The sequence below is a fragment of the Heliangelus exortis genome, chromosome 3 (genome assembly GCF_036169615.1).
Source record: "Heliangelus exortis chromosome 3, bHelExo1.hap1, whole genome shotgun sequence".
NCBI classification, from domain to species: domain Eukaryota; kingdom Metazoa; phylum Chordata; class Aves; order Apodiformes; family Trochilidae; genus Heliangelus; species Heliangelus exortis.
Window position 1 is genome coordinate 23,345,401 of NC_092424.1, and position 25,089 is coordinate 23,370,489.

The window sequence follows — 25,089 nt, forward strand, 5'->3', positions numbered from 1 at the left end:
CAGTTTTGTAGGCCAAAAAGGTCCTGGTTGATTATCTGTGCAAGTAAACTATGTGTTGAATATTCTAGTTTGCATAGACTTTTATTCTGCCTGAGGACTTACTTAATAACTGTGCCTCTTTTCACTTCTTCAGTAAGAGCTGTAAAATGAAATACTTTTGCATTTGGGAACAAACTTTTGATTGCACAGTTTAAGTACTCCAAATGGGACTTAGATGAGGAATATACCTTTCTATGGAATTCTTACTGTTGTCCAAGATGAAATTATCATTTTGGATACTTCAAAATGTATTATTTAGCATGGTCTTTAAGTCTTCAGATTTCTGAAAACAGTGGTCTCCTGAGGAAAAAAAAAAACCAAACCACTAGCGTTTAGCAGAAGTTAATTTAGCAGCATGTCTAGAAGTCAGCTTACACCACAGATCTGTAGGTATTTTAGCAGCTGCTCCAATGTGATAATCATGATCTTTATGCATATCAGCATGGATTCAAGCGCCTGAGTGTGGGCATCCAGTTGAAAATATTTTGTTGCCACTTAGGATAAATGGTTTCTCAAGAAAGCAAAGAGCTAATGTTGTAATTTAAATGTTGTTTGGGACAGTCACAAATTTGTGTTAGCTTGAACGGAGCCATTAATGTTTGCTTATCTCTGTGAAATGGGTATAAATACATGCCTAGGTATGAGAGTACTGTGAAACTCTGAATCGTAAGACTTTCTGAAATTACCAGTGAAGTGCACTATAAAAGAATAAAAAACCCCAGCTAGATATACCTCAACTTTTTGAAGTCTGTACATCGTTCCTAAAAGAGCTCTGATTCTCATACTCACTTTTATTCAAAACTAACAGGAAACTTGCTCCAAATTAGAGCAACTTGTGAGTGCTGGAAGATATATATAGATACTATTTTGTATGCTGGCTATCATTTGTGTGATACACTAGATACCCTGGAAGTACTTAAAACACACACAAACATTTTCATGAAAAGGACTAATTAAAAAAACAATATGAAAAATATGAGTAAAACTGATGGATTTTAGACTTGGAAGAGAGGTGAGGACATAAGTGATAAAGTCATTAAGATATAGAATGCAGTTCTTTTCTCCTTGCCCTTCTTATTCTGTTGGATCATTTCAGTTAGTGGTTCATAAACTATGGATGTTGGAGACAGCTTTCCCACTGCAATTAGCTGAGTGACTGAAGACTCTCACTAGAACTTGCCTTTTTAAAAATGGCAGAAGTAATATTGAGGGGAGTTACTGTGTTTAACAAAATGAGGCATTTGTCTTCTACATTCAACCTTTTAACAGAGAAACCCTAGAACATCCAGAGACAGTGATGAGATAGGTAGAGGCTGATAATTACTTTGATTTCTTTATCATGAAAGTGTAGGGTAGGTAATGTTCTTAATTATTTTACTGACTGATAAAAGATTTGACCAGCAGGTTAACACAGTAAGAAGTATAGATCCTCAGATAATACCTACATAAAAGTTATATATATAAAAATATAAATAATAACTATGTGTATATAATCACTACATATATAGCCCATAACAAAAGACAAAGGATGAGCCCAAGGCTTTAATTTAGGTAGGTCATAGGAATGGGGTGTTCAAATAGAGATTAGGCACAGCAGGGGCAGCCATGATAAATGATCAAGAACTTAGAACAGAGGTCAACAAAGCAATTTTGCAGATGACAACCACATACCACTGAGAGTTGGCCTATAAGGGAAAGAGGAATTAAGAAGTAGTTAAAAAAACCCCAAAAGAGTTAGAGGTGATAGAGGGAGGAACTTACTGAATGTAAGCAAAGGAAAAAACGTATCTAGAGAGCCCTAAGAATAAAAGTAATGTAAGTGACCAATGGGCATTTTCTACATGCTCTATTTAAAAAAAAGGCAGTGGTAAAGATAGAAAGAGGAAAACATGGCTATGAAAGGTGGATGCCTTTTCGTTTATATGCAGGGTGCGTATGTCTTAGTCACTTTTTTCTCTTTTGGACAGGATGATACTCAAAGTAGATGTATCTGTGTATGGCTTAGAGTATAATTCTAACAAAACTGGGGGCCAATGGAAGAACAAGCTATGGACACATGAAAGTCAGGGAGGAGTAGGCCATAAAGGAAATAGGTTCCCATTTTACCAAATGCCCCTGAAGCCTGATAACTACTTGCCCATAAGATACAGCAGTATTTGATAGTATCATTAATTTCTTTTTTTTTTTTTTTTTTGATGTAAATAACTGTACTGTGAAAGATTTGCTTGGTATTGCCATTTGTTGCTGGCAGAAGAACTGTAAAGAGAAAAAATCACCATTAAGGAAAAAAACCCAAACCAACAGTTGCAGTCTTATTTACAGTTCAGTAACTGGTAATTTGAAGCCCTAGAGAATATGGACTTGATGTGTTGTATCATAATATAATTGCTGTAGTTATTTATCATTTTCTTCATTGAACATTAGCTCTTTAATCATTATGTTATTGGCTGTATTCACAGTGTTTAAAAATAGTGTTATAGCAGTAAGGAAATACATAACTTTTCACTGCTGTTAACCATTGCTATAGCTGCAAACCATTCACCCTTCTTCAGGTAAAGACAGTATGTATGGACTTAAATAACATTTTTTATCTGTTTGCCCTCTTTCTTCATGCTTCCAATATACTAACAGTATTATACAACTTGTTTTAAGCACTTTATATTGTTAAATTGTTATATTGTTATTGTTAGTTTTAGTATTGTTTGTCAAACTACAATTGTCAATCTGTCAATTGACTCAATATGAGTCAATCTGTGTAACTGCTCAGCAGCTTTATAACTCAGAGGCTAACAGTTTTGCAGAAGTCTGTAGATTATTAAATCTCACAGTAATGCTATACTGTATGCAAAGATGACAGAATATTTTCCTGTGATGAAAATTATCCAGAATAATTGCACTTAATATGTAAGAGACACCTAAAATAAAAGCAGGAGCTGTAAGATAGTTTTATCCTTGTAAAAGACACAAGTTATAAAACACAAGACTGCCTTTACTGTGGGAAGGTGTCTTACTATCATTTATGACAGGTAGGTGTTAGTGATTAGACCTTGGGGTCTTGTCACATAATATTTTAGCTGATCCAAGCTAGTGCTGTCACAGCTGTGTCCACTTTCTCCTGCAGATCCTCTTTCCATCTGCTGAGCTGGTTCAGGCATTTATCTGAGCCCACAGTGCAGCAGTTCAGAGCCCCAAGCTGATATACAAGCTGATGTTACCAGAAGCATCTTTGCCTATTATAATACTCCTTACCAGTTTAACCATCTCACCTGCCAGTTCAGGTCAGCACCAAAACTTGCCATAAGGGAGCTTTGGCAGTGTGCATGTGGGGGATAGAAGGGAGGGTGGGAATGTGGCAACATTACCTTGAGGTGATTTAAACTCCCATGGAACAGCACCCAGGGGTTCCTGTGCAGCACTTGCATGGGATTCACTACATCACCTTAGACAAGCCAGGTAACCTCATGCAGCTTTCCACAGAATCACAGAATGCTAGGGGTTGGGACATAGCCACTGGTGTTTAAAAGGCTATAGCACACAATGTGATCATCAGTGGTGTATCCACTAACACATTCATGCACAGCTGCCAACATAAGCACTTCTGTAGCAGTTTCCCTTAGTAGGTAAGAAATACTACTTTATAGTAAATACAGTACTAAATAGATAAACTGGATGCTAGCTAGTGAAACACCAGGTTTCCTTTGGCAACAAAGTTACAGTTCATACTTGTGATACCTGTGGTCTCTGATTTTGAAAAATGATGTAAAAAAAGATTGTGCAGGTCTCTTCAACCTTTCTTAAGAGCTTGCTTTTCACCCCCAGCCTGGCAGAGCTTCTGCCTAAGTGCCTCAACAGGGAAGCTGCAAAGCCAGAACCAGGCCAGACAGAGTGCCAGCCCCATTTCTTTTCCTCTGGGTCAGTGGGATTGCTCCAGCTCTTCAAGTACTCTTTGATGTGTGTGCATAAGTGTGTACAACTAGACACATGAAGTAGGCTTTATCTGATGGACTCCAAGTCTGGCAAAGAAGAATATGAGGGAAAGTTCTGTTTTCTGTCCAAGCAGGGTGGAACTTTGTTGCGGCGAGCCCTTCTCTTGGGGACACGGCTCTTCTCAGGAGCTCTCAGGCTGTCTCTCTTCCCATGCGTCTCTCTGCATCTTCTTCTGCTTCTGGGAGCATGCCTTTTATTTTGCCCTTCAGCCCCGCCCATTTCCGGCTGGGGCAGGCCCTAATTATTGGGCACAGCTGGGCCTAAGCTCCCAGTTCGTTATCAGCGACACCTGGTGACTTGTGGTTCTCACTACATTTCCCCCCCTTTTTGTTGTTTGTTGAAAAATAAACTTCATTTTTTCAATAAGCCTTTTCAAACATTTCATTATTTTTCAACATTTACAATAATTTACAATTAATTTAAACATTTCATTATATTACAGCCTCACATTTTTAATCATTTCATTATTTTTTATCATTTTTCACCTTTTCAAACATTTCATTATTTTTCAACATTTTTCGCCTTTTCAAACATTTCATTACTTTATCTTATATTACGGCCTTTCACTCATTCAATAATTTCATTATTTCATTACTTTTATATTACGGCCTTTCATTCATTCAATAATTTACAATTATTCTTTCTTATATTACGGCCTTTCATTTACAAATAATTTAAACATTTCATTATTTTTCATTTTTTCAAACATTTAAACATTTCATTATTTTTCATCGGAGGGAAAATTCGGGCTCCTACCGGCTTTTTCGCCTCTTTAGCCTCTGTTGTCAGCTGAAGATGAGGTCTCAGAACACCAGCTCAGCTTTCGCTGGTACTCGCCACCTTGGGATGCCTAGCCATGCAGAGGCTTCTCCGAGCATTCGGCGCACCAGTCTTATTGCGTGTCCCTAGGGCTCCATTTCAGGACTGCACTATCGTGTGTCCCTGGGAGGCTCCGTTTCAGGACCGCACTGACTTGACGCGCACTCAGAGCTCCGCTTCAGCTTCAGCATTCCTCGGGTTTGAATTCCGCGCGCCAACTCGCTGCGCCTTACGAGCCTTGTTCTTCTTACCACTTTTTGGCTTTCCTCCTGGCTGGCTCGCCATTCCGGGCTGTTGTATACCTTGCCGTGCTGGGCTTCTACTCCGAGCTCTTCACGCCGCCTACAGCATTTAAGCCTAGCCTCGTGGAGCTTTTTTCCATGGTTGCGTATTTGGAGCTCTTTATAGAGCGTCCCGCACCATCATAGTAGCTCCATCTGACGTGGTTGCGTATTCGAAGCTCTTTATATCGCCTTCCGCATTTAAGCCGGGCTTTGTAGAGCTTCCCGCAACCAACGTGGTCGTGTAGAGTTCTTTATCTCACCTCAGCACTCACGGCTGCTGTTGTTGCCCGCATTCTCCACCAACTGTTGCGGTGAGCCCTTCTCTCAGGGACACGGCTCTTCTCAGGAGCTCTCAGGCCATCTCTCTTCCCATGCATCTCTCTGCATCTTCTTCTGCTTCTGGGAGCATGCCTTTTATTTTGCCCTTCAGCCCCGCCCATTTCCGGCTGGGGCAGGCCCTAATTATTGGGCACAGCTGGGCCTAAGCTCCCAGTTCATTATCAGCGACACCTGGTGACTTGTGGTTCTCACTACAGAACTTTCTGATAAGAAGTTTTTTTACCATTTTTTCCCATCAGGTTTTGTTCCAACATGTGCTCTGACACTAGCTGTAGTAATACAAATGAATCCAAGCTTTAGTGTTTTTTGTATTCTACTTACTGTTCTGGCCTTTTACCAAAATTTGTAGTAAGGAATGCAGGGTAGAAAATGTAAATGGTGATTTTTAACATTTGGAAAGATCTGAATGGAATGTCAAGGGCAGAGGAAAGCCACTTCATAAGGTTAAAGTAGTCTTCTCTGCTCGAAATCATGGAGTGCTCCAAATCAGAGAATTTTGAGAGCCTCTTAGAAAGACCTTGAGAATTCTAGCCAGTAAAGAGTAGTAATTTCAACTGTTAGGCAAACTGATGGTTGTTATTAATACCCTTTTTATCTTGTTACTATTTGTTCATAGTATTTGGCCTTACTCCCGTATCTTATACATTAATCTTTTATTAATCTTGTACTTTTAATCTTTTACTATTATCTTTATATCCCATATTCACTTCTGATAGCCAAGATCTATAATGCTTGTGAAGCTACTGTACAAAAGGAAGTTTCTGTATTCTTCATGAGTCCTTAGAACTTTCATGATAATCAGTTAATTTCTGCAATAGTCAAGTAAAGGATGCCAAATATGAAAGTATTCATGTACAGTACAAATCCAACTATTATTAGAAACAGGCTTCAGAACAAGTGTTCTTCCATATTTAAGTTTACTACAGTGGCCAGGTTCTATTTATTCTAGCCTCAGCTATCCAGGCTAAGGATATCAGACTCCATCTTAAGGGCTCTGCAGATACTAGCTGAATTTTCTTTTTCGTATATTATATGGACCCTGAAGGCTGTCTCTATTAACCTTTTCCTCTTCTGAAAAATATGCCACTGATCTTGGAAGTTAAAGCTGTTTTGCTGAAACCTGCATAATTTGTCACTGTCAAATGAGAAACACTTATTGAACACAACATATAATCAGTATGTACTTCTTAGAGAATATCTGTCCCTTTTCCACTAAGTGGAGCATATTCTTCAGTTCAGAGTGGTCCTCAGGTTTCAGGAATTATTTGCCAGAACTATGATATGGGTTTCCACTCTTCCACTGGATCCTGCTTTTCTGCTATTCAGTGCTGTCCCCTCAGTAACGCCTGTACAATAATTTCTAAAGGTGCATGAAGTTAATCACAGAATTTCTAGCTTGTTGTGAGAGGATTTTTTGTTTGTTTGGTGTGTGTTTTGTTTGTTTTGTTTTTTGTCGTTTCTTAAGGGGTATTTATGATGGATGAGTTCCATCAATTCAACGGCCTGTTTTTTTGTTTTGGGTCTACTTTGGACATTTTGTAACAATGTGCTAGTGAGTTTGTTGCAGTGTTATTTATTTACAACTAGAGCTCCTGGGAGCTGATTGGCAAAATGTTAAACGCACCAAACAAGATTTGTTTAACTCAGTTTCCTAAATATGATTTGAAGAACAGCGCTTGAGTAAACATTCTCAGAATGACCAGGAAAGGCAAGATATTTAATTAGGTGGAATAATAATCAGGTGGCTAATTCCCAGATTTTGATGGAAAACAGCGTTTTGTTTCAAACCTGACCCCCGCTGGTAGGAGGGAGGTCAAGAAGAGAGCACCTGAGGAACTCTTTGGAAACCCTTCACGGGTACTCAGGGCAAGTTGAGAAAAGCTTTAACATCCATTCCATTTTAGGGTAGAAAATGCACAATATTGGACTGATCTGCCTACCGCCCCCTCAAAAACACAAACAAAAAACTCAACCCCAGGCGTAGTTTGGGCAGAACTAATAAACCCTTCGCGGCTCTTCTGTAGCTGGTTGCAAGTGGCCGTGTTACCATCACGACACTTTCAAAGCTCCAGTTCTCCGTGGGATCGGGAAGGTGATTTTGGATAAAGGGTCTGGCTCTGCCGTTAGACTTTCAGCCCCCTCCCTGACACCGGCTGCACCTCCGTCCGCTCTTTTCTCACAGCCCCCTCCTCCCTTCCCCGGTCCGGTCCGGTCCGGTCCGGTCCGGTCCGGGGTGAACTCCCCGTGCTTTGCTTCTGCCGGGGGTACCGATGGCGGAGCGGAGCGGCGCTGGGAGCCGCCTCACGGCCGCTCGCCCCAAGCACTGTGGGCAACGGCCCCCGGGGGCCAATCGGGAGCCGCCTCCTCCCCGCCCCTGCGCTGCGGGCACCAATGGAGTTTGAATGCTTCCGAACCAGCCAATCGCGATAAGGAGGCGAGGTGCACGTGGCGAGCGGCGTCGCGCCGGGGCCAATCAGCGCGCTCGGGCGCGCCGCTCCTCGGGCGTGGGCGAACGGGCGGTGGGGGTTTGAATTGCGGCGGGGAGCGCGTCTCGCAGCTGCCTTTCGCCCCACGGCACCGGCCTTAAGGGACCCTGGGACCCGCAGCGGAGGCCGACTGGTGATAGTCGGGCTTTGAGCGGCTGCCGCCTTCCCCCCTGTCGGCGTTTAACAGTGAGTGGTCGGGGGACGGCCGGGGCTTAGGGCGGGGCGGTGGGGGTGGGTTCGGGAGCAGTGTGTGGGGTGTCTGTTCCCGGGAGTGCTGCTGTCCGGCTGGTGGCAAAGCCGGAGAGCCGCTCCCTGCCCCCTGAGTCGAGCCTGGTGAGGTCTGGGACAGCCTGGTCCTCCCCCTCCCAAGTCCTGCGTGCGCTCAGTGCGCCTGGCGCTGATCTCTAGTTTCAGTTTCTGAGGTAATTTTTCCTTTAAAAAACTGTCTCTGGTCTGTGCTGGCGTCCCCAGAAAGTTTGCTCATGTCGGTAGAGTCATTATGTTAAATATAAATGGACATCAGAATAAGATGTTGAGAGGAACTTTCTGAAGCCCAGTAGTCAAACTTTATTGTAAGAAGATAATTCCTGTTGTTATTAGGAGACTGATTAATGGGAGGGTTTAAAGTTTCATCTTAACTCTAGAGGAGTGTGTCAAAACAAGGCCTAATATTGAAAGCCTGTACCTTAAAGGTGTGAAATCCTGTCTTGTAATCACTGCTAAGCTTAAACATGGAATTTACTTAAAAGGGTGGCTTATTTAACCTCTCTCAAGACCTCTCAAGGTCTAATTACAGTTGTCTTTGTGTTTCAGGCATAATACTACTCATTTTGTGTTAAAAATCCCATCAATATGAGCTGGGCCATGGAGGAATGGAAAGAAGGTCTCTCTCCCAGAGTCCTGCAGAAGATTCATGAGCTGGAAACTCAACTAGATAGGCTCAAAAAGGAGCGCCAGCAAAGACAATTCCAGTTAGAGTCTTTGGAGGCAGCTTTGCAAAATCAGAAGCAGAAGGTAACATAGTACTGCAGTCATTTCACTAAAATGCCATTTTCCATGACAAATGCAGTCATAGAGATTTGTTATCTCTCTTTTGTTAGGAGATGAGTCGGTGTTTTATTTCTTCCAACTAGCTGACTGGAAAGATAGCATAGAAGTATGAACTGTTTATCTTCATCATATTTCATACTCATTATATTCTCCCTTCTGTTCAGCTCTCAATAGGTGTTATATTGAGAGGTGTTATATAATAGGTCTTAAATTGAGAATTTGTACCTCTTCTCAGTCTTTGTTGTGATGTTTATGATTTTTGAGGCTTTTTTCCAGACTTCCCTTTGTGAATAGGAAAAAAAAGTATTTTCATGGCTGTTAAAAATCTTCATAATGACTACTTCTATTACATAAACCAGATTTGCTCAGTTGATGATCCCTTAGCGTTTCACCTTGCCTGCATATGCCTATTTGTTCCATCTTTTACTTAGTCTATGAAGATCTCAATTTTTTTCTTGTTAAGATTGTATTCTGCATTTTGGGATTTGAGCTTTGGTTGTGTTTTGGTTTCCATTTTTCTTTCTTAGGGCTGTAATTTTATAGCTCACCTGACTCTACCTTCTCAACCAGAAAATGAGACACCCTCTTGGTCATGATCCTGCCATGCTTCAGATCAGAAGTGACTTGTTTAAATTCTGTTTTATAACATTTGAATACAGCTTGGAGAGTTAGCAAAGGTTGCTTTTTAATCTCTTTAGGCTGTTACAGTTTTCTAGCAAAACTTAAGCCTAGTAGTTTTCTGGAGTTTCTTCCTGTGAGCTTCTAGGTACTTCTCTCAACTGTTAAGAGGTACTGGTGTGATTCCCTAAACAAACACAAAAAAGGGGTATGCTTAATAGCTGTGTTTTAGAATTTTCAGAAGAAGCAATTCTCAATACTTCTCAGTTAAAAGAATAACAGTGAGCAAAGATATAGTCTGGCACTCAGAAGCTGCTGGTGAGGAGAAAGATATCTCTACTGTCAGGCTCTATTCTGTAATTTGAAGTCATAATTCTTGGTAATCATTGTGCATTCTCTGTTTAGTGAGACAAGGTATTCTGATTGCTGGAGTTGATATGATAGAGAAGTGAGATGATCAGTGAAGAATGTGACTAGGGTGGATTATCTTTCTAGTGAATAAATAAATATTAATGTGACTGAGTTGAAGGAAATGTGGTTTTGTTCAAGAATACTTAAACAATATGTAGATCTGAGTTTTTTGGTTCTGTCAGTATTTTGACATCTTAGGAAGAAAAGAACCATATGTAAACTTTGTGTTATTAAGATGATAATTGCACAGAAGTGTGAAGAGAACTTTGAATATTTTTTGAATGTTTTATTTTCCAACTAGGTTGAAAACGAAAAAAATGAAGCTGCAACACTAAAAAGAGAGAACCAGAGCTTGATGGAATTATGTGATAGTCTTGAGAAAGCAAAGCAGAAAGTATCATATGACCTTCAAGTAAAAGAATCTCAAGTCAACATTCAGTCCGGGCAGCTGAATTCCAGCAAGAAAGACATTGAAAGACTAGAACAAGAACTGAAAAGGTGAGAACTTGCTGCATGTCTCTGACCTATGTCTAATAGTTATTTTCTCATGTTTAGCCTATTTAATGTGTCCTTTCCGGTCTTCTAGATTTTCTTCGTCTCATACTTTATTCAGATTTTATTCAAATTTTTTGAAATGAGCATTTCAAATATTGTCCTGATTTACATATATGCATACAGATATGGACTTCCACATAATTTTTGGTGCTCCTTGAAGAAGCTGGTACCTATAGTTCCTATTTAATAATTCTGCAGTGTCATGTGAAAGAAGAGTCCTTCATTCTGTGACCTTTTTTTTTTTTAAGTAAACAGCAACACTTAGCACAACTGAGTCATTTGGCAAAAAAATTTGCAAAGAGCTTGAAGTTGCAAGGAATATGTAGATTATTCAGTCTACCAATAAAATATGACAGCTGGAAGAAGGAGGTATGAACATCTATTGGACTGGAAGAGGAAGCTGCTCAAATCAATAGTAGTGTATGTAACTGAATCCAGCTTTTTTGAAAAAGAGGTGCCTAATTCAAAAACCTCAATTGTTACAACTGAGACAGTGTGTATGTACTGTCTATAGAGGTGGAATGAAATCTTCTATAATGCAAACACATCTAAAATCTAGATGTTGTCATCTGTTGAATGTGCTCTCATGCTAGAGGCACCCTCCATTATTAAATAAAAGTATTTCTGAAACTTTGTGTGCATTGATGAAGCTGAGTATCTTGCCTATGCAACAAACTTGAACTTTTGGATGGTGTGCCTCATGCATATCCTAGGAGCAGCAAATAAAGAGAAAACTGTCAGTCTTCCTGTTTTTTCCCTTTTTTCCCCCTCCTTTCGGGGAAAACTAAAGATAGCTGAAGTACTTGACTGCTGTGAGAAGATTTTAAAGGTCAACCAAAACAAAATTATTGCATATAGAAATACCAGCTTTGTGTAAGGACTTTCCGAGACTGTCAAAGATTAATTTATTGACAAGCAACAGGGTTGGTATAACTGCACTCATGTTTGCTGTATCTGCTGTCCAATGTTGAGCTAGAGGGGCTGAAGGCTAAGGATACAAAGTCCTTTTATCCACTCCCAAATTTAAGTCTTGTTTACTATATTCTCTCCTTCCCATTGTACTACTTAGCATAACTGCTACAAAAAGGGTCAGTTACTACATGTAGGCTGAACTTGGCAAGCAGTTTTGGTTTTGTATTTGGCTCCATCTTGGTTTATGCTGATAACTTTTCACCACTTCACAGCAACTGGCAAGCCACTGAGGAGTTCTTGTGCTGTAAAAGGGAGGGGAAATGGAAAGGGAATTTGCAGAGTCACTGATGTGATGGGTTACAGCCTGGAATCATTGTGTTATCAATCTGTGCTTTCTGGGCAGGACAAAAGTTGCTGTATAACCTACAGACTAGTTATCTGGTTGCATTGGATGAGCTTGTAACTCCATATGCTCACAAAAGTCATTGGAATGGGTTGCCTGATGTGATGTTTTAGGTATCAATGTAGATGGTACACACAAAAATACACTGTCAGGTGGAGGGTATTCCCTTCCATTTTTGTGCAGTATGCTCAGGGTTCTCAATGTGCAGTATCAGAACACAGAATAAAAGTAGTATGCTTCCTACCATAAAGATGCTTCCTGAAGAGTAAGATTTTTGTATTATCAGCTTTTACAGTGACTTGGGTGTGCTTAGCTGGACAAGAACTTCAGAGTTCTAACCAATTTTCATCTCCTTGAACTATGTTTTTTAGTTTTGACTCTGGTGTAATTGATTGAATATATTGAAACTAAATAAAATGCATTTTTTATCCTTCTGTGTTAGCACATAAAAGGTTTTAGTGGATGTATCTTGACTTGATCTTTAATCTAAATTCTTAGACTAATATAACTTATTTGTGTATTTCAGGCTCTTAGATAATTAACCTTTTAGTTTCCATTACTAATTTCTACTGCTGCCTCTTTCCTAAACAGATACAAATGTGAGCTTGAGAGGAGTCAGCAAACATCAATCACAGGAGACTTGTCATTCAGTGGCACTCCACAGAAAAGTTTTACTGCTCCTTTAACACCAATTCAAAGACATAATGGTAAATTAATTTTTCTTCATCTAGCACAGATATGTAACTGTCAGTTTTCTTGGAAGGCAGAGGAATATTTCAAACATTACACTTGTACTGAGTTGCCTAGTCCATATTATATAGCTTATTATGAGTGTCTAATTCATAACACCATAGCTTCCAAGTTTGAAAATTTTCAGTGGAGGTTCTTTTCATCTTTTCAGCACTATGTTGATGGACATGGAACAGTAACAGGAATATTCATCATCAGACTACATCAACTTCTTTAATGCCTGCTCTTAGTATTGGCATTCCTCTTCATGTGGAGAAGGGCAAATTTTTTTTCCTTCATGTACCACAGGTACTTTAACCAAAGTTCAGTCAACAGTCATATTACTTGACATTTTTTTTTATTTACACTGTTTTGTGCATGATAATCTGAACAATTTATGCAGTGTATCCACTTCAAAGCATCACTTCTCTCTTCAAATTATTGCCATCAACTAGATTTTTAATCTTTGAATCAACTGATTAATTAATAAAGTTTCCTTAACTGCAGATGTTTGGACCCATAAGTATCATGGAGTCCAACTCCCTGCTCCTTGCAGGGTTACCTAAAACTGTCATAACACTGTGATACTCATCCAGATGCTCCTTGAACTCTGACAGAGTTGGTGCCATGACCAGTTTTCCAAGGACTCTGTAATCAACCACCCCCTCAGTGAATAACCTCATCCTGATGTTCCCCTGACACAACTTCATCCCGTTTCTTTGTGTCCTATCACTGTTCACCAGAGAGAAGAGATCAGCACCTCCCCCTCTGCTTCTTTCCTTAAGGAAAATGTAGGCTGTGATAAGGTTATCCCACACACAGCCTTCTCTTTTCCAGGATGAACAAACCGTGTCACCTTAGCCACTCCTTTCACCATCTTGGTCACCCTTGTTTGCACATACTCTGTTAGTTTGGTGTCCTTATACTGAGACCCTCAAAACTGCACATATATAGTGTGTGAAGTGCCCACGGTGCAGTGAAGAATGGGACAATCACCTCCTTCAAATGCTCCTTTAGAATGCTGGTTCTAGAATTTTCTTGAGTTGTACATGCTTCTTAGAATTTCAGCAGAGTAATCCTAAATAAATTCTTTGTCCAGTTCCTATTGCATTTGAAAGGAACTTGAGAAATATACTCAGCCTTCTTCTCTGGGCTACTGGTGGGCATACTTAAAATGTAGCATCTACATCATATATCTTTATATTTTAAATATATTTATTACATATGCACACATTTTTTTAGAGGGAGAGATTAGAAAATTAAAATCCTGGTTTATTATCCTTACTTCTAATAGCTGTTTTTTCATTCTAACATAATGTTCCAGATATCCCACCAGCATAATTTTGGGGTCATAAATTACTACTGAATATGTTGTAGATACAGTTGTTTCTTCTTCATGATATGTCACTTCTGATAGTGGTTCATATTTATTATTCCCTTAATAGCAAAGGGCTAGGAAAGATCTATTTAAATACATTTAAATTATGAAATTTAAATTAAATTATGAAAAAGTATTCATCATGTCTCTGTAGATGCTAAGTTTGAAGAATTAGAAGAAAAATACAAGAAGGAAGTACAAGAAAGAAAAAAGCTAGAGTTAGAGCTGAGAGCTATCCAAGTTAAGGTAAGTATTTCTTGAGAATGGCATATGGTATATCTGAGTAACTACTGAGTGAACTTGGAAAATGGAGTAGAAAACTAGTGAAATATTCTGTATCACTTAAAGTATATTTTTTTTTCAAAGACAGAATTAATCCGTGTGTGCTGTCATTCAGAATTAATCTTGGAATTTCCAGAAAAGCCATCATAATTGAATAGCAAAGGAAATGACTTTAAAAATGAGAACACATCCTTCAAAAACTGGAAGTCCCATGCAAGCAAGGACAAGAGAAAACAGGATCACTTTTGCCAAGTTAAATATGATAATAAAATATCCTTGAAAAGATTATGAGAAATAACTCACCTAGCAAATAAAAATCTAGTCAATTTTTCAAATATCTAAGTAATAGGAACTGTAGTAGGGAATCACTGAGGTCAACAGATGACTCACATGTGAAAGACCTCAAGGAAAAAAAGGCCATTGGAGAAAAGCTCAAATCATTTTTTATTTGGTGTTTACTGTCTAAAGGCTTTAAAAGTTTTCTGTATCAGAGCCTTTTTTTATTAGGGTTAAATCTATGGCACAACCTCAAATTAAAAAGTCAGAAGTAGTCTTAAAATAGATTGATAAAATGAACAATAATAATAAAAATTACCAGATGTAGATGTTATTTACCCATGAATTTATAGGGCATTGTAGTGTGGGACTGTTGAATCACTTTGATATGCAGCTTGTTTCATTCTTCTTTTGACACTTGAAGATGACAAGAATGATGCCATTTCAAAAGAAAAAAAAAGCTTACAGTCATAATTCCTAGAAATGTAGTTTACTCAGGCCAACATTTCATACTGTGCAAATTTTTAGAACTTAAACCAGGGTGTTTATTGGTGTATATGTGGGCATGGTGTATGGAGAAAACATCAACCACTTATCTGTAAAGAGAAATCACGCCTCACATATATTCAGTTTGTTTGGTTTTTTTTAAATAAATCAAAAAATGTGTGAGTTGTGCAACTCAGTATAATGTTGTTGGATATCCACAAAACTCCGAAAAAACGATTTTGTTTAGGGAGAGTTATTCTTCTGAGTTTAAAGGTCGAAATTGAGGGCTAGGAATAAAAGGTCATTTTTATGGCTGTGGTACCTGAAAAGGACTGGTAAAGAGAATTGTGCTATTCAGCATATTCATTAATGATCTGAAAAGGAGTTCAATAATACAGCTGAAGACCACACAGTATTGTGTAATACTAAATAATTGCAATAATTAAGATGATAAGTAAAATTAAGTGTTAAAAAAAAGCACTGCATCTGAAAATACAATCTGAACAATCTGAACCTGCTACATTCAGGCTACAAATTTAATGAAATTATTCTAGGAAGAAATTCAATAATTATTGTGGCTAGTTCTCTGAAAATTTCAATGTTGTGTTCAGCAAAGATGAAAATAATTTTTTATGAAAAGCATTAAGAATTAATGAGAAAATATTCTTCATCCATGTTGTTACAACATCTTATATATAGACAAATGATTCTGATATCTTGAATATTCCTAGCTAATTCTGTTCATTTCATCTTCAAACAGATATGGTAGAAGTGGATGGTACAAAGATGAGTGAGGATCAAGAGAGGAAACAGGGAATGGTTATTTTCCTTTTTTTCCTAAGGCATAATTGCAGTACCAGTTCCGCAGGCTCAGAACAAAACCTATTTTATTATACTGTACTACACCTTGGACTACGGCAGAACTCTTTCTCACAGAGTAATGCAAAAAGTCCAAAATACAAACAAATCCAAAAGAGGAAATACTCGTAAAGCATTTTAGTAAAAATAAGCATTAGTTACCCTTAATTTCCTGTATTCAAACATTTGTCTTAGAAATACTGTAAATTTAAATCATGTATAATACATATATGCATGCTTAGGTATTTATGTTCTTTATCTATAAACAAATTGCAGAATTAGCTACAGTGTTCGGACTATGTAGTTTCTGGTCTTAGCAAAACTATTCCTACACAACAACATATTCTCTGATTGAACTGAGAAGTCAGACTGGGTTTTACCTCGTTTAGGGCTTTACTATTAAAAAATACAAAAATTCACATGAGAGGCATTTGAAAATCCAGGTTAAAATACAATAGAGGCTTTAGTGTTTGAAGGTTTTTCTACTTAAAAAGAAAAAAAAAAACCCTAGTATTATGTCTCTCTTTAATTTTTCTGAAGGAAGAAACTGAAAGCTGGTACCTGGTATTTTTTATTACTGCAACTCTGTGGTATTCTGTATATATAAGTCTTTTCTCAATTTACCTGTGTATGTCCAGAAGAACCAAATGTGGGTCAGCTATCAGATACACTAGTCCAGACTTCTGTATTTCTTCCAGGTTACTTGTGTGAGCATTTGCATGTAAAAATATAGGCTTTGACTTTGAAAAATGAAGGAGATAGGATGGGACCCCTCTTGAAAAGGAAAAAAATCTGGGTGTATTGCTTACAAAGAAACATAGCACTATCTACTTTTTGATGTGTTTATGAGTATCAGCTATTCCTTTTATACCTGGGTTAAAGTTATTTATTTACATGGTATTAAAATTAATTATATGACTTTTTGCACTGGTGGATGATGTGAAGTTCTAAAATGTGAAACAACTATGACCTATTATCTACTTATTAATAAATAATTATTTTGTTATATGTTGGATATGGAGCTGTGTAAAGATAGATCTTTTTTTTCTTGGTTACAGAAAATAAATCAGCCCCAGCCTCGAAGCTCTTTGAGTTACAGGGAGATTGCTTGGCATCAGTCATCTTCCTCTGTGTTTTCATGGCAACAAGAAAAGACACCGTCTAGAAACCAAGAAACACCTGCAAGAGGAAGTTCTACAACATCCTCTTTACCATGGGAAAAAGAATCAAATTCTAGGAGACTATCAGAGAAAAATGAGTTGAACAACAGCTTTGATGAAAATTGTAATTCTTCACATGTGATCCAGCTAAGAGCACAGAACCAAGGTATATGATATATTTCTTTAAAACCCAGAGTCAGTCTCCTAGATGGCTCTGTGAAAACTGGGATGTGGATAAAAGAGAGGTATTGAAATTAGTGCTTAAGTAAAGAAAAGAGAAAGATACCATTTGTTGCTTTGGGTAGCTTGCCCAGGGGTCTGTTGGTGTATGTATTTGCAATGATCAGCACTTACAAAGAAATTGTCCACAAGCTGTGGTAAGGAGTGTGAGACTTGAAAGGGAAGAGTTTGGTTTTTTTGAGGTGGATCCAAGGCATCATATAAAAGGAAAATGGCCTTCTCCAATAATGCCATCGCTCACTGAACAACTGCTTTAAACAGATTTTAAAAAACTTCAAGATTTTATTACATCTCACTGTTAAATTCAATTATATTGCTTCCTTAATTTTGTATGACTTGAAATTTATGACTGAGCAATACCTGTGTTAAAAATTCATTGTCCGAACATGCTTAATGCATAACTGATTGGATTGATAATGGAAGCAGAGAATGAAGTATGATGAGTACAATATACAAAAGTACAGTGAAAAAATAAAATACGATCTTGTATTGTGGATATTGACATGAAGAAATACTTATTCCTAATATATGAAATATACCAGAAGAAAGCAAATGATGTATTGTGGGTCTGGTGAACAGTTACTTAAGCCTACTGTTCTGACCAGTTTTTCTACTTATTCTTGTAGGACTGTTTTACAAGTTCCTATACTCTCCAAACTGTTCACTCAAATACCTACATGTAAAATTTTAATCTAGGTGGCATTTTCAACTTGGAAACCTTAAAAATTCATCATCAGGAAGACAGGGTTTTTTTCAATAAAAAGAATTACCAGACAATAGTAATTCTGGATAACACTTTCTGTAGTGATTTTGGAAGGTAAATTCTTACTGGTGTATATTGTAACAAGGTCACTTGGCTTCATTTTACATGTGTGCTGCTTTGGGACAGGGAAAAGATTAAAACATAAAATACTATATTTAAAGATGCCCAGCAGCTGAGAAACCTCTTTGAAGCAGAGGTTTGCAGCTGCCCCAAACAAATGTTTATAATTGATATCTCTCCTTTTAAAAACAAAAGAACTCTAAAAAGGGTGTGTCAAGGGAGATGTTTCAGTATTTAAAAGCAGCAACAAAATCACAACAAAACAACAAACAATGAAACAGCAGAGGAACAAATTGTATTTGCTTTTGCTGCATTTGTGTGTGACCTCACGTTTTGCTGTGTTCTTGTATATTATGAAGTGAAAATTATTGATTTAGAGTCAATTATCTTTTGGTCTTGATAGTTTTAGTGATTAATGCAGTAGTAGAAAAGAGTTGAAAGTTTTGTTTTTTGCTTGCTGGACATTTTACCAGGTGTCTTCCTGTATCAGGAATTTGTGTTGTTATCAAACATATGAAGTATTTTAGAGTGTGTAGACACTTTGAAATTTGAATACCTGGAAGAAATACTTTTCAAAGTATTCTTAACCTTTACTTTTTTTAAAAATTCAGTGTTAAATTCCACTGTTAAAGACCTAGAACAACAACTGCAAGCTCAAGAAAAAGTGAAGAAATCCCATATGAATAAATATCAAGAGACTGAATTGCAACTGGAGAGAATGAAGCTGGAGTTAGCAGAGAAGGATAAAGCTCTGAACAAAACCAGAGATAAACTGACTCAAATGAGGACACAACTTGATCAAGCTACTACACAGGTAAGATGTTGCACCACACATCTTCTGTCTGTTCTTACAACTCATTCTCAGTATTAATGTGTGTCAGTTTTCAGCTGTTCTAGTATGAACAAAAATTTTAGATAAGTTTCTTGGGCATTTGTTGAGGATTGAGTTTTGAGAAGTACATGTTAGTTTGATATGTATCATCTGCAAAGCCATAAATAGTTGTAAGCATTCACCTATTTTCTGGAAGTTTCTTATACCACCTGAACCAATTTTTTTCATCCTCAGGCGATTGACTGGAATTCTGAAAAGTATTTTCTGATCAAGTTGCATAGAGCAACAATGACATCTGGTGGCAAGTTCTGATCTTAAATAGACGCTTTAAACTTAGGCTGAAAATCAGTATCTGATGCTTATAATAAAGGATGTTGAAAGGGTATAGTCCTGGGACTGTAATTTACTTGTGTAAAATCTAGTTTAAAATGTCATGCAAGATTGAGAGCCTGTGTAATTATTAAATGGGATTTCATGACTCAATTCTGAGCTGTTTTGATTCGTATTAAAAAAACAATAGGTTAGTACAATTTGGTTAGTTAAGAATTTAGATTGTATTTAAGTACATACATCTAACAGCATGAATTTTTCCAGATTTTTGCTCATAATCAATCAAAGAGGAGAATGACAGTGTTTAAATTAATTTAATTAAAACTGCAGAAGATAACAAGTAAAAAGTTTTATCATTTTCCTGATTAATCAAGTTGGATTACCTCCCTAAAGTGCTTTTTCACAGCATTTGATAAATCAAAGGTGCATTAAATCTAGCATAAGGGAAGGGGCAAGGATATATAGCTAGGAGCATGCCATGAGGAGGGTTAGGATTGACTGACCCAATTTGAAATGAGTTACAGTTCATCCTTAAGGTGCAGTGCAGCATCTTATTCCGGAAGATTCCTTTGGTCCTGCCATCTAAAGTTTTCTCCTTTCTGTTCAGTTCCTTAATTCTCACACTGAAATTGGATCTCCACCTTCCCCCTCAGACTTTGGATGTAGAAGTAAATTGAGGTTCTGGATTTTAGTTTCTTGCCTCATAGCCTGAATTTAATTTTGGCAGGCCCCTTGTGGACTTCTCTGTCACTGTTACTATTCACAGACCTCGATGATAGGACCTCCTCTGTGAGGTCTCTGTAGCCCTTCTGCAGGCAAGTTTCTCTGTGATCTTACAGGAGCTCACAATTTCTGCAGTCTGTGCTAAATAACCAGACATCCCAGTGCTACTACCTGTTTCTTATTTTCTTATGACATAGGGGGGCTATTGTTTTACTAATTTATTAAACAGCTTTTATTGTTGGAAAAGAAACTGTCCTGTTCACACTTTGCTATTCTTCCAGCCCTGTGGGGAAAAAACCAAAAAAAAAGCATTACCAGATCAGTTTTGGAATAAAAATGAGTTTTTGGGGGTTGGGTGGACATTAACAACCTCATGTGGAGATTATCCTAGATCATAGGTTACTAATTAATTTTTAAATTATTTTAAATTGTGAAAAGCACTCTTTTGTTGAGCTAGATTGAGATGCCTCTTTCTTTCCTATCCAAATCAATGTGCTGAATCACTCTGAAATTCAGTGGAATGTTCAGTTATTTTCAGTCTAAGTGAGTAGTTGTTTAGCAATTAGTGGTAATTTTTTAGTCCATAGCAACCTGAGCTACTGAAAATATGTTTCAGAGTCATAAATAATTTGGGTTGGAAGGGACTTTTAAAGGTCATCCAGTCCAACCCCCCTGCAGTAAGCAGGGACACCCTCAACCAGATCAGGTTGCTTGGAGCCTTGTCAATCCATACCTTGAATATCTTCAGGGTTTAAGCCTCAATGCTTCCCTGTGCTAGATACAGTACATTTCTGTAGGCTGTCAAAGACACTGCTTTTCTGAAGATGTTTTATGATTTTGTGTGTGTATACACGTGTATACATATGCACACCTAACTATACATATATATGTGGTCTCTTTCTGTATATATATATATATATATACACACATATTATGAACATAAGCAAATATGATTTTAGTACTTTGTATTAAGAATTTATATGGTACCTAGTAAAGTTATGCTGTAGGTTATATGAATACTGGAACAATTGTAGTAGCTGGAATAAGTCTTCTTATATGAATGCTTATAAATTTATACGAAATGTCACATTCATTTTTAACCCTTGTGTTTGATACATAAATTATTATAGATGCAAATGATGGAGCAAAAGGTGAAAAGGTTGTCGGAAGAACTAAATTGCCAAAGACAAAATGCTGAGAGTGCTCGTCAGTCTTTGGAACAGAAAATAAAAGCAAAGGAAAAGGAATACCAACAGGTAAGGCAAGAAGAACTTTATTGTTTAGTTCCTGTAGAGATGAAATCACATGTTTATTTTGTGTATCTGCTTTTCACTGCATTGCAATCACATTTGCTAGAACAGTAGAAATTGCAAAGGTAATTGAAAAACTGAAAACAAACATCCCAACAGAGGGCAGAGGATGTCAGAGAGATGCAGAATTATATTAGTATTTACTAGACAACAGATACGTGTGAGAGACCCAAACTGAGATATAAATCCATGAGGAAGTAGGCTTCATTGTTCTCAAATTACGTATATGTGAGTTCAAACTCAATAACAGATTCAATTATTTCTGTGGAATCTGAGTTGATTTTTCCATGCATTTTGCATACAAGAAAATTATTTCTTTCGGACTATATCTCTATTACTCTAAGTTTGCTTCATGCTCAGGAGATGGTAAAATACGGGATTCAGCATATGTGTCTTCTGTTTCCTTTGTGCCGGCTCATGCAGAGATTCAGTGTCCCAGTATCCCAGGAACGTTGCTGAGGTGAAGTTATGTTTAGCATTAAAACTGATCTGGATTAGGTCTAAACTATTCATATTTTTCCTTTTAATCTTAATAACAGAATTATTGTTAGGAAGTCCAAGGCACAGATTTAGAAGTGATAGTGCCATTTCAAATGGGCAGTTTAAGTTTGCTTTGGGGACTGGTTAAAGACTGAAGAAGAACCTTGTCTAGTGATAAATAAGAAAAACTGATATTTTTTTTTTAATAGTTGTAGCATGAAAAAAGTGTTGACAAATTCAAATAAAGCAGACATTGTATTCATCTAAAAGTGAGTTGAAGGCCCATGAACCGTTGTTCATGTTTTCTTACATGTTCATGTTCCTTACAACCCCAGCCCATGCTGGCTCTGTTATGCCTGATGTATGCCACTTGAGAACTGGAATGGTCCTATTCAGTGGGACCATTTAAGAATTTGGTGTTTCTGAGACAGAATTTGGTGTTTCTCAGAGAAACAGAACACCATCCTCCACACAGTTGGTTGTTGCTACAGCTTGTCTCAATATCTGATAGTTCGGATGTCAGGTAATTTAGGTGCCATCCACAGGAAATGCAACTGTGAAGCAAAATTTATTTTTAGTTAGAAGCAAAAGCCCTTCATGTGACTAAATATGGAAATCCACATACTGTCTTTCTAGGCTGGGGTTTTTTCTGTGATGTTTCTGACCTGTGAGCTGTTACAGGCTTTTATGAGGATGGTTGTATGTTCATTTAATTTTATTAATTGCCTGTCAAGCCCAGTTTAAAGGTTCTGTGTTATATATACTGCCATCCAAATTTGTGTGTTATCGTGGGATTTCTGATCTGTGCATTTTCCTCATGGAAAAGGGACTTTTTTCCCTTCTGTGAAACTTAGTTGCTGGTGGCCATCCTACTGAATTCCATCTTGTAAAGCCTTGCTTGTGTGTCCCTTAGTATGTTTCTCTTTCTAGAAGGCAGGTGAGATCCTGGAATGCATTTTGTTAACTTTCAGAAAGTCCTGAGAAACTCCAGAGCTTGTTCTGAGGTGTAACACAGGCTAGTTTCTGAGTTCCACTTGCATCAGGCCATCGTTTCCAATGTTCTTTCTCAAATTTTCTTTAACATTTCCATCCACGCTTCCCATTGAAAAGATGAGGTTTGTATTCCCTTTCTTCAGTCATCTGAAATCCAGGTCTAAGATTGTTCCTTAGGCCTGTTCCTGTTCTGCAGAGACAGAGGCACCTTTAGCAGGCAGGTTATTCTAGGCACCTTAGATGTGGGTTTTCACTGTGGAGCTGGGTGTTTACTTGCTGGCAATGGAATGAACCTCAACTTTTAGCTTAGATGTGCATAAGTGATATTTTTTACAGCTAAAACTAGGGGAAACAATTTGTTTTGAATATTCATATAAAGAAAGAAAGCTTTTCTGCAGTTTTTTTCTTGTCCTCTTAAGGTAGGGCTTAGAAAGCAGAGTCCATCAGCTTTAGAAATAATTATTGGAATGTTTTGGGACAAATAGACTTTGAATTAAACGATTCATTAATGAATACACTGGGGTCCAAAGAGCATCCTGGCATGAGCTCAAGGAATGCTCCTGATCAGAGATTTGCAGAAGAGCTCTTTGAAGCTAATATGTACTTTAGTCAGTTTTTTTTGTTACTAGTGCCAGCACACACACACACATATATCAACACTGATCTTTACAGGTTTTCTGTTTGTGACAGTTCCACCCTCATCCACACTTTGCCTGCTAAACAAGATTTCTTTGTTTACTGGATGTCATACTGGTGTAGGAAGTGACTGGTGTAGGAAGAAATCTCTTGTGCTGTTTTTGCTCTCAGAGCAGGATATAAGGGGTGCTGGAATGATTTCACAGATATGACTTACTAAAGTACACTGACTTCAGTGCAGGGTATTCCTGCACCTTGGAGTTGGAGCCACACTGCAGAAAATGTCAGCTCTGATTCCTTTACTGTGAACATTTCTTTTCTTCAGTTATTTTTTTGGTTGGTTGGTTCACTGGTTCTTTCTTTAGTTTTTGTTTGTTTGATTGTTGTTGGTTTTGGGTTTTTTTGTTTGTTTGTTTGGGTTTTTTTGACTGGTGACAGTACAGTACTGTGTCTTTTAGTGAAGCATTTTACATGTATGAAGTAACTGCACCCATATTTCACCTTCACAAGGATATTAGAAGTTGTTAGTAAAGCATTTTGGAACTTTTGCATAGTACTTATTCAGGTAAATATCTTGGTTTTTTTTTTTCTTCATTGCTTTTTATTACTCTCATACCTCTTTTTGTTTTACATTCTAACATGCATCTGAAATCAGATCACAACTCTGTGGTCCAATGGCATAAGAACAGGCCTTATGAGAAATGACAACTAGAGATGTGTATCTTCTCCTCATGGATGCCTATGGACGTGTCATAAGATCCACACAAACTACATCAGCCTTCTGCAGATTTGAGGAAGTCTGTTTTGGGAACACTAGATCTGTGCAGTTTCATGACTGCCCTTGTAAGAGTATCTTGTTGCTCAGTCCCATGCTAAGTATTATGTTAAGATTATTTTTTATTTGTCCTAGAAAAAAAAATCAGTCCTATAGTGTGGTAAGTAAATAATAGTAGATACGAACTTGTCCACATTTAATGTAATTCAGTTGTTACATGAAACTTATTTTTAAGATGAAGAATTTGAATACCATTACTTTCACTAGTGTTAGAAATTTTTGTTTTCTGTGTGGTGCTGAAATTGATATTTTAAGTAGATGACATAAATCAGCTTAAAGACCATTCTTGCCCATGTGACATTTGCAACATGCATCAAAGTTGTTTTTAAACTGTTGTTCCTGTATAAGTCAAGTGTCTCTGAACAGGCAGCATCTGTTAATAAAAATCAGTTGTTATTGCTTTAGTAACCAAAACAGATACTTACTGCATTTATGTGTTTATTTTTTTGCTACTGTGCCACTGTTTTCTAGGAACTCTCTTGTCAACAACGTGCATTACAAACAGCAGATCAGCAGTGCAACCAGCTAAGGACCAAAATGAACCAAGAGCTACAGCAAGCCAAAAATGACTTCAATGCTCTGCAGGCAGAATTTGACAAAGTAAGCTTTTTGATATTAAAAACTTCTACTAGAGCTGGTATTTAGTTGTCTCACCAATACCTCTTTAATTTAATTACACATAAAGCAAAAAATTTGAGGACTTCTATTAATGTTTTATACGGTTTGTATTAGCTATTTTGTCTTCCATTGCTCTAGCAGCAGCTAGCTATTAGAACATATTAGTTGTCAAAACCACAATTTTTTAGGAAGCTACA

General features: G+C 37.6%; 1 protein-coding gene across 3 annotated transcripts in view; it reads left to right on the top strand.

The window, feature by feature from the left end:
* The first annotated feature begins 7,995 nt into the window (after positions 1 to 7,995).
* The window catches only part of CENPF (centromere protein F), a 41,149-nt gene continuing 24,055 nt past the window's right edge, over positions 7,996 to 25,089 (top strand). For all 3 annotated transcript variants that reach the window (XM_071739629.1, XM_071739630.1, XM_071739631.1), the window contains exons 1-9: positions 7,996 to 8,140; positions 8,768 to 8,968; positions 10,335 to 10,531; positions 12,495 to 12,610; positions 14,165 to 14,256; positions 16,971 to 17,238; positions 18,747 to 18,949; positions 21,151 to 21,276; positions 24,746 to 24,874. In XM_071739629.1, the coding sequence (XP_071595730.1) occupies positions 8,807 to 8,968; positions 10,335 to 10,531; positions 12,495 to 12,610; positions 14,165 to 14,256; positions 16,971 to 17,238; positions 18,747 to 18,949; positions 21,151 to 21,276; positions 24,746 to 24,874 (1,293 nt within the window). In that variant the 5' untranslated portion in view covers positions 7,996 to 8,140; positions 8,768 to 8,806. The remainder of the gene's footprint in view (positions 8,141 to 8,767; positions 8,969 to 10,334; positions 10,532 to 12,494; positions 12,611 to 14,164; positions 14,257 to 16,970; positions 17,239 to 18,746; positions 18,950 to 21,150; positions 21,277 to 24,745; positions 24,875 to 25,089) is intronic.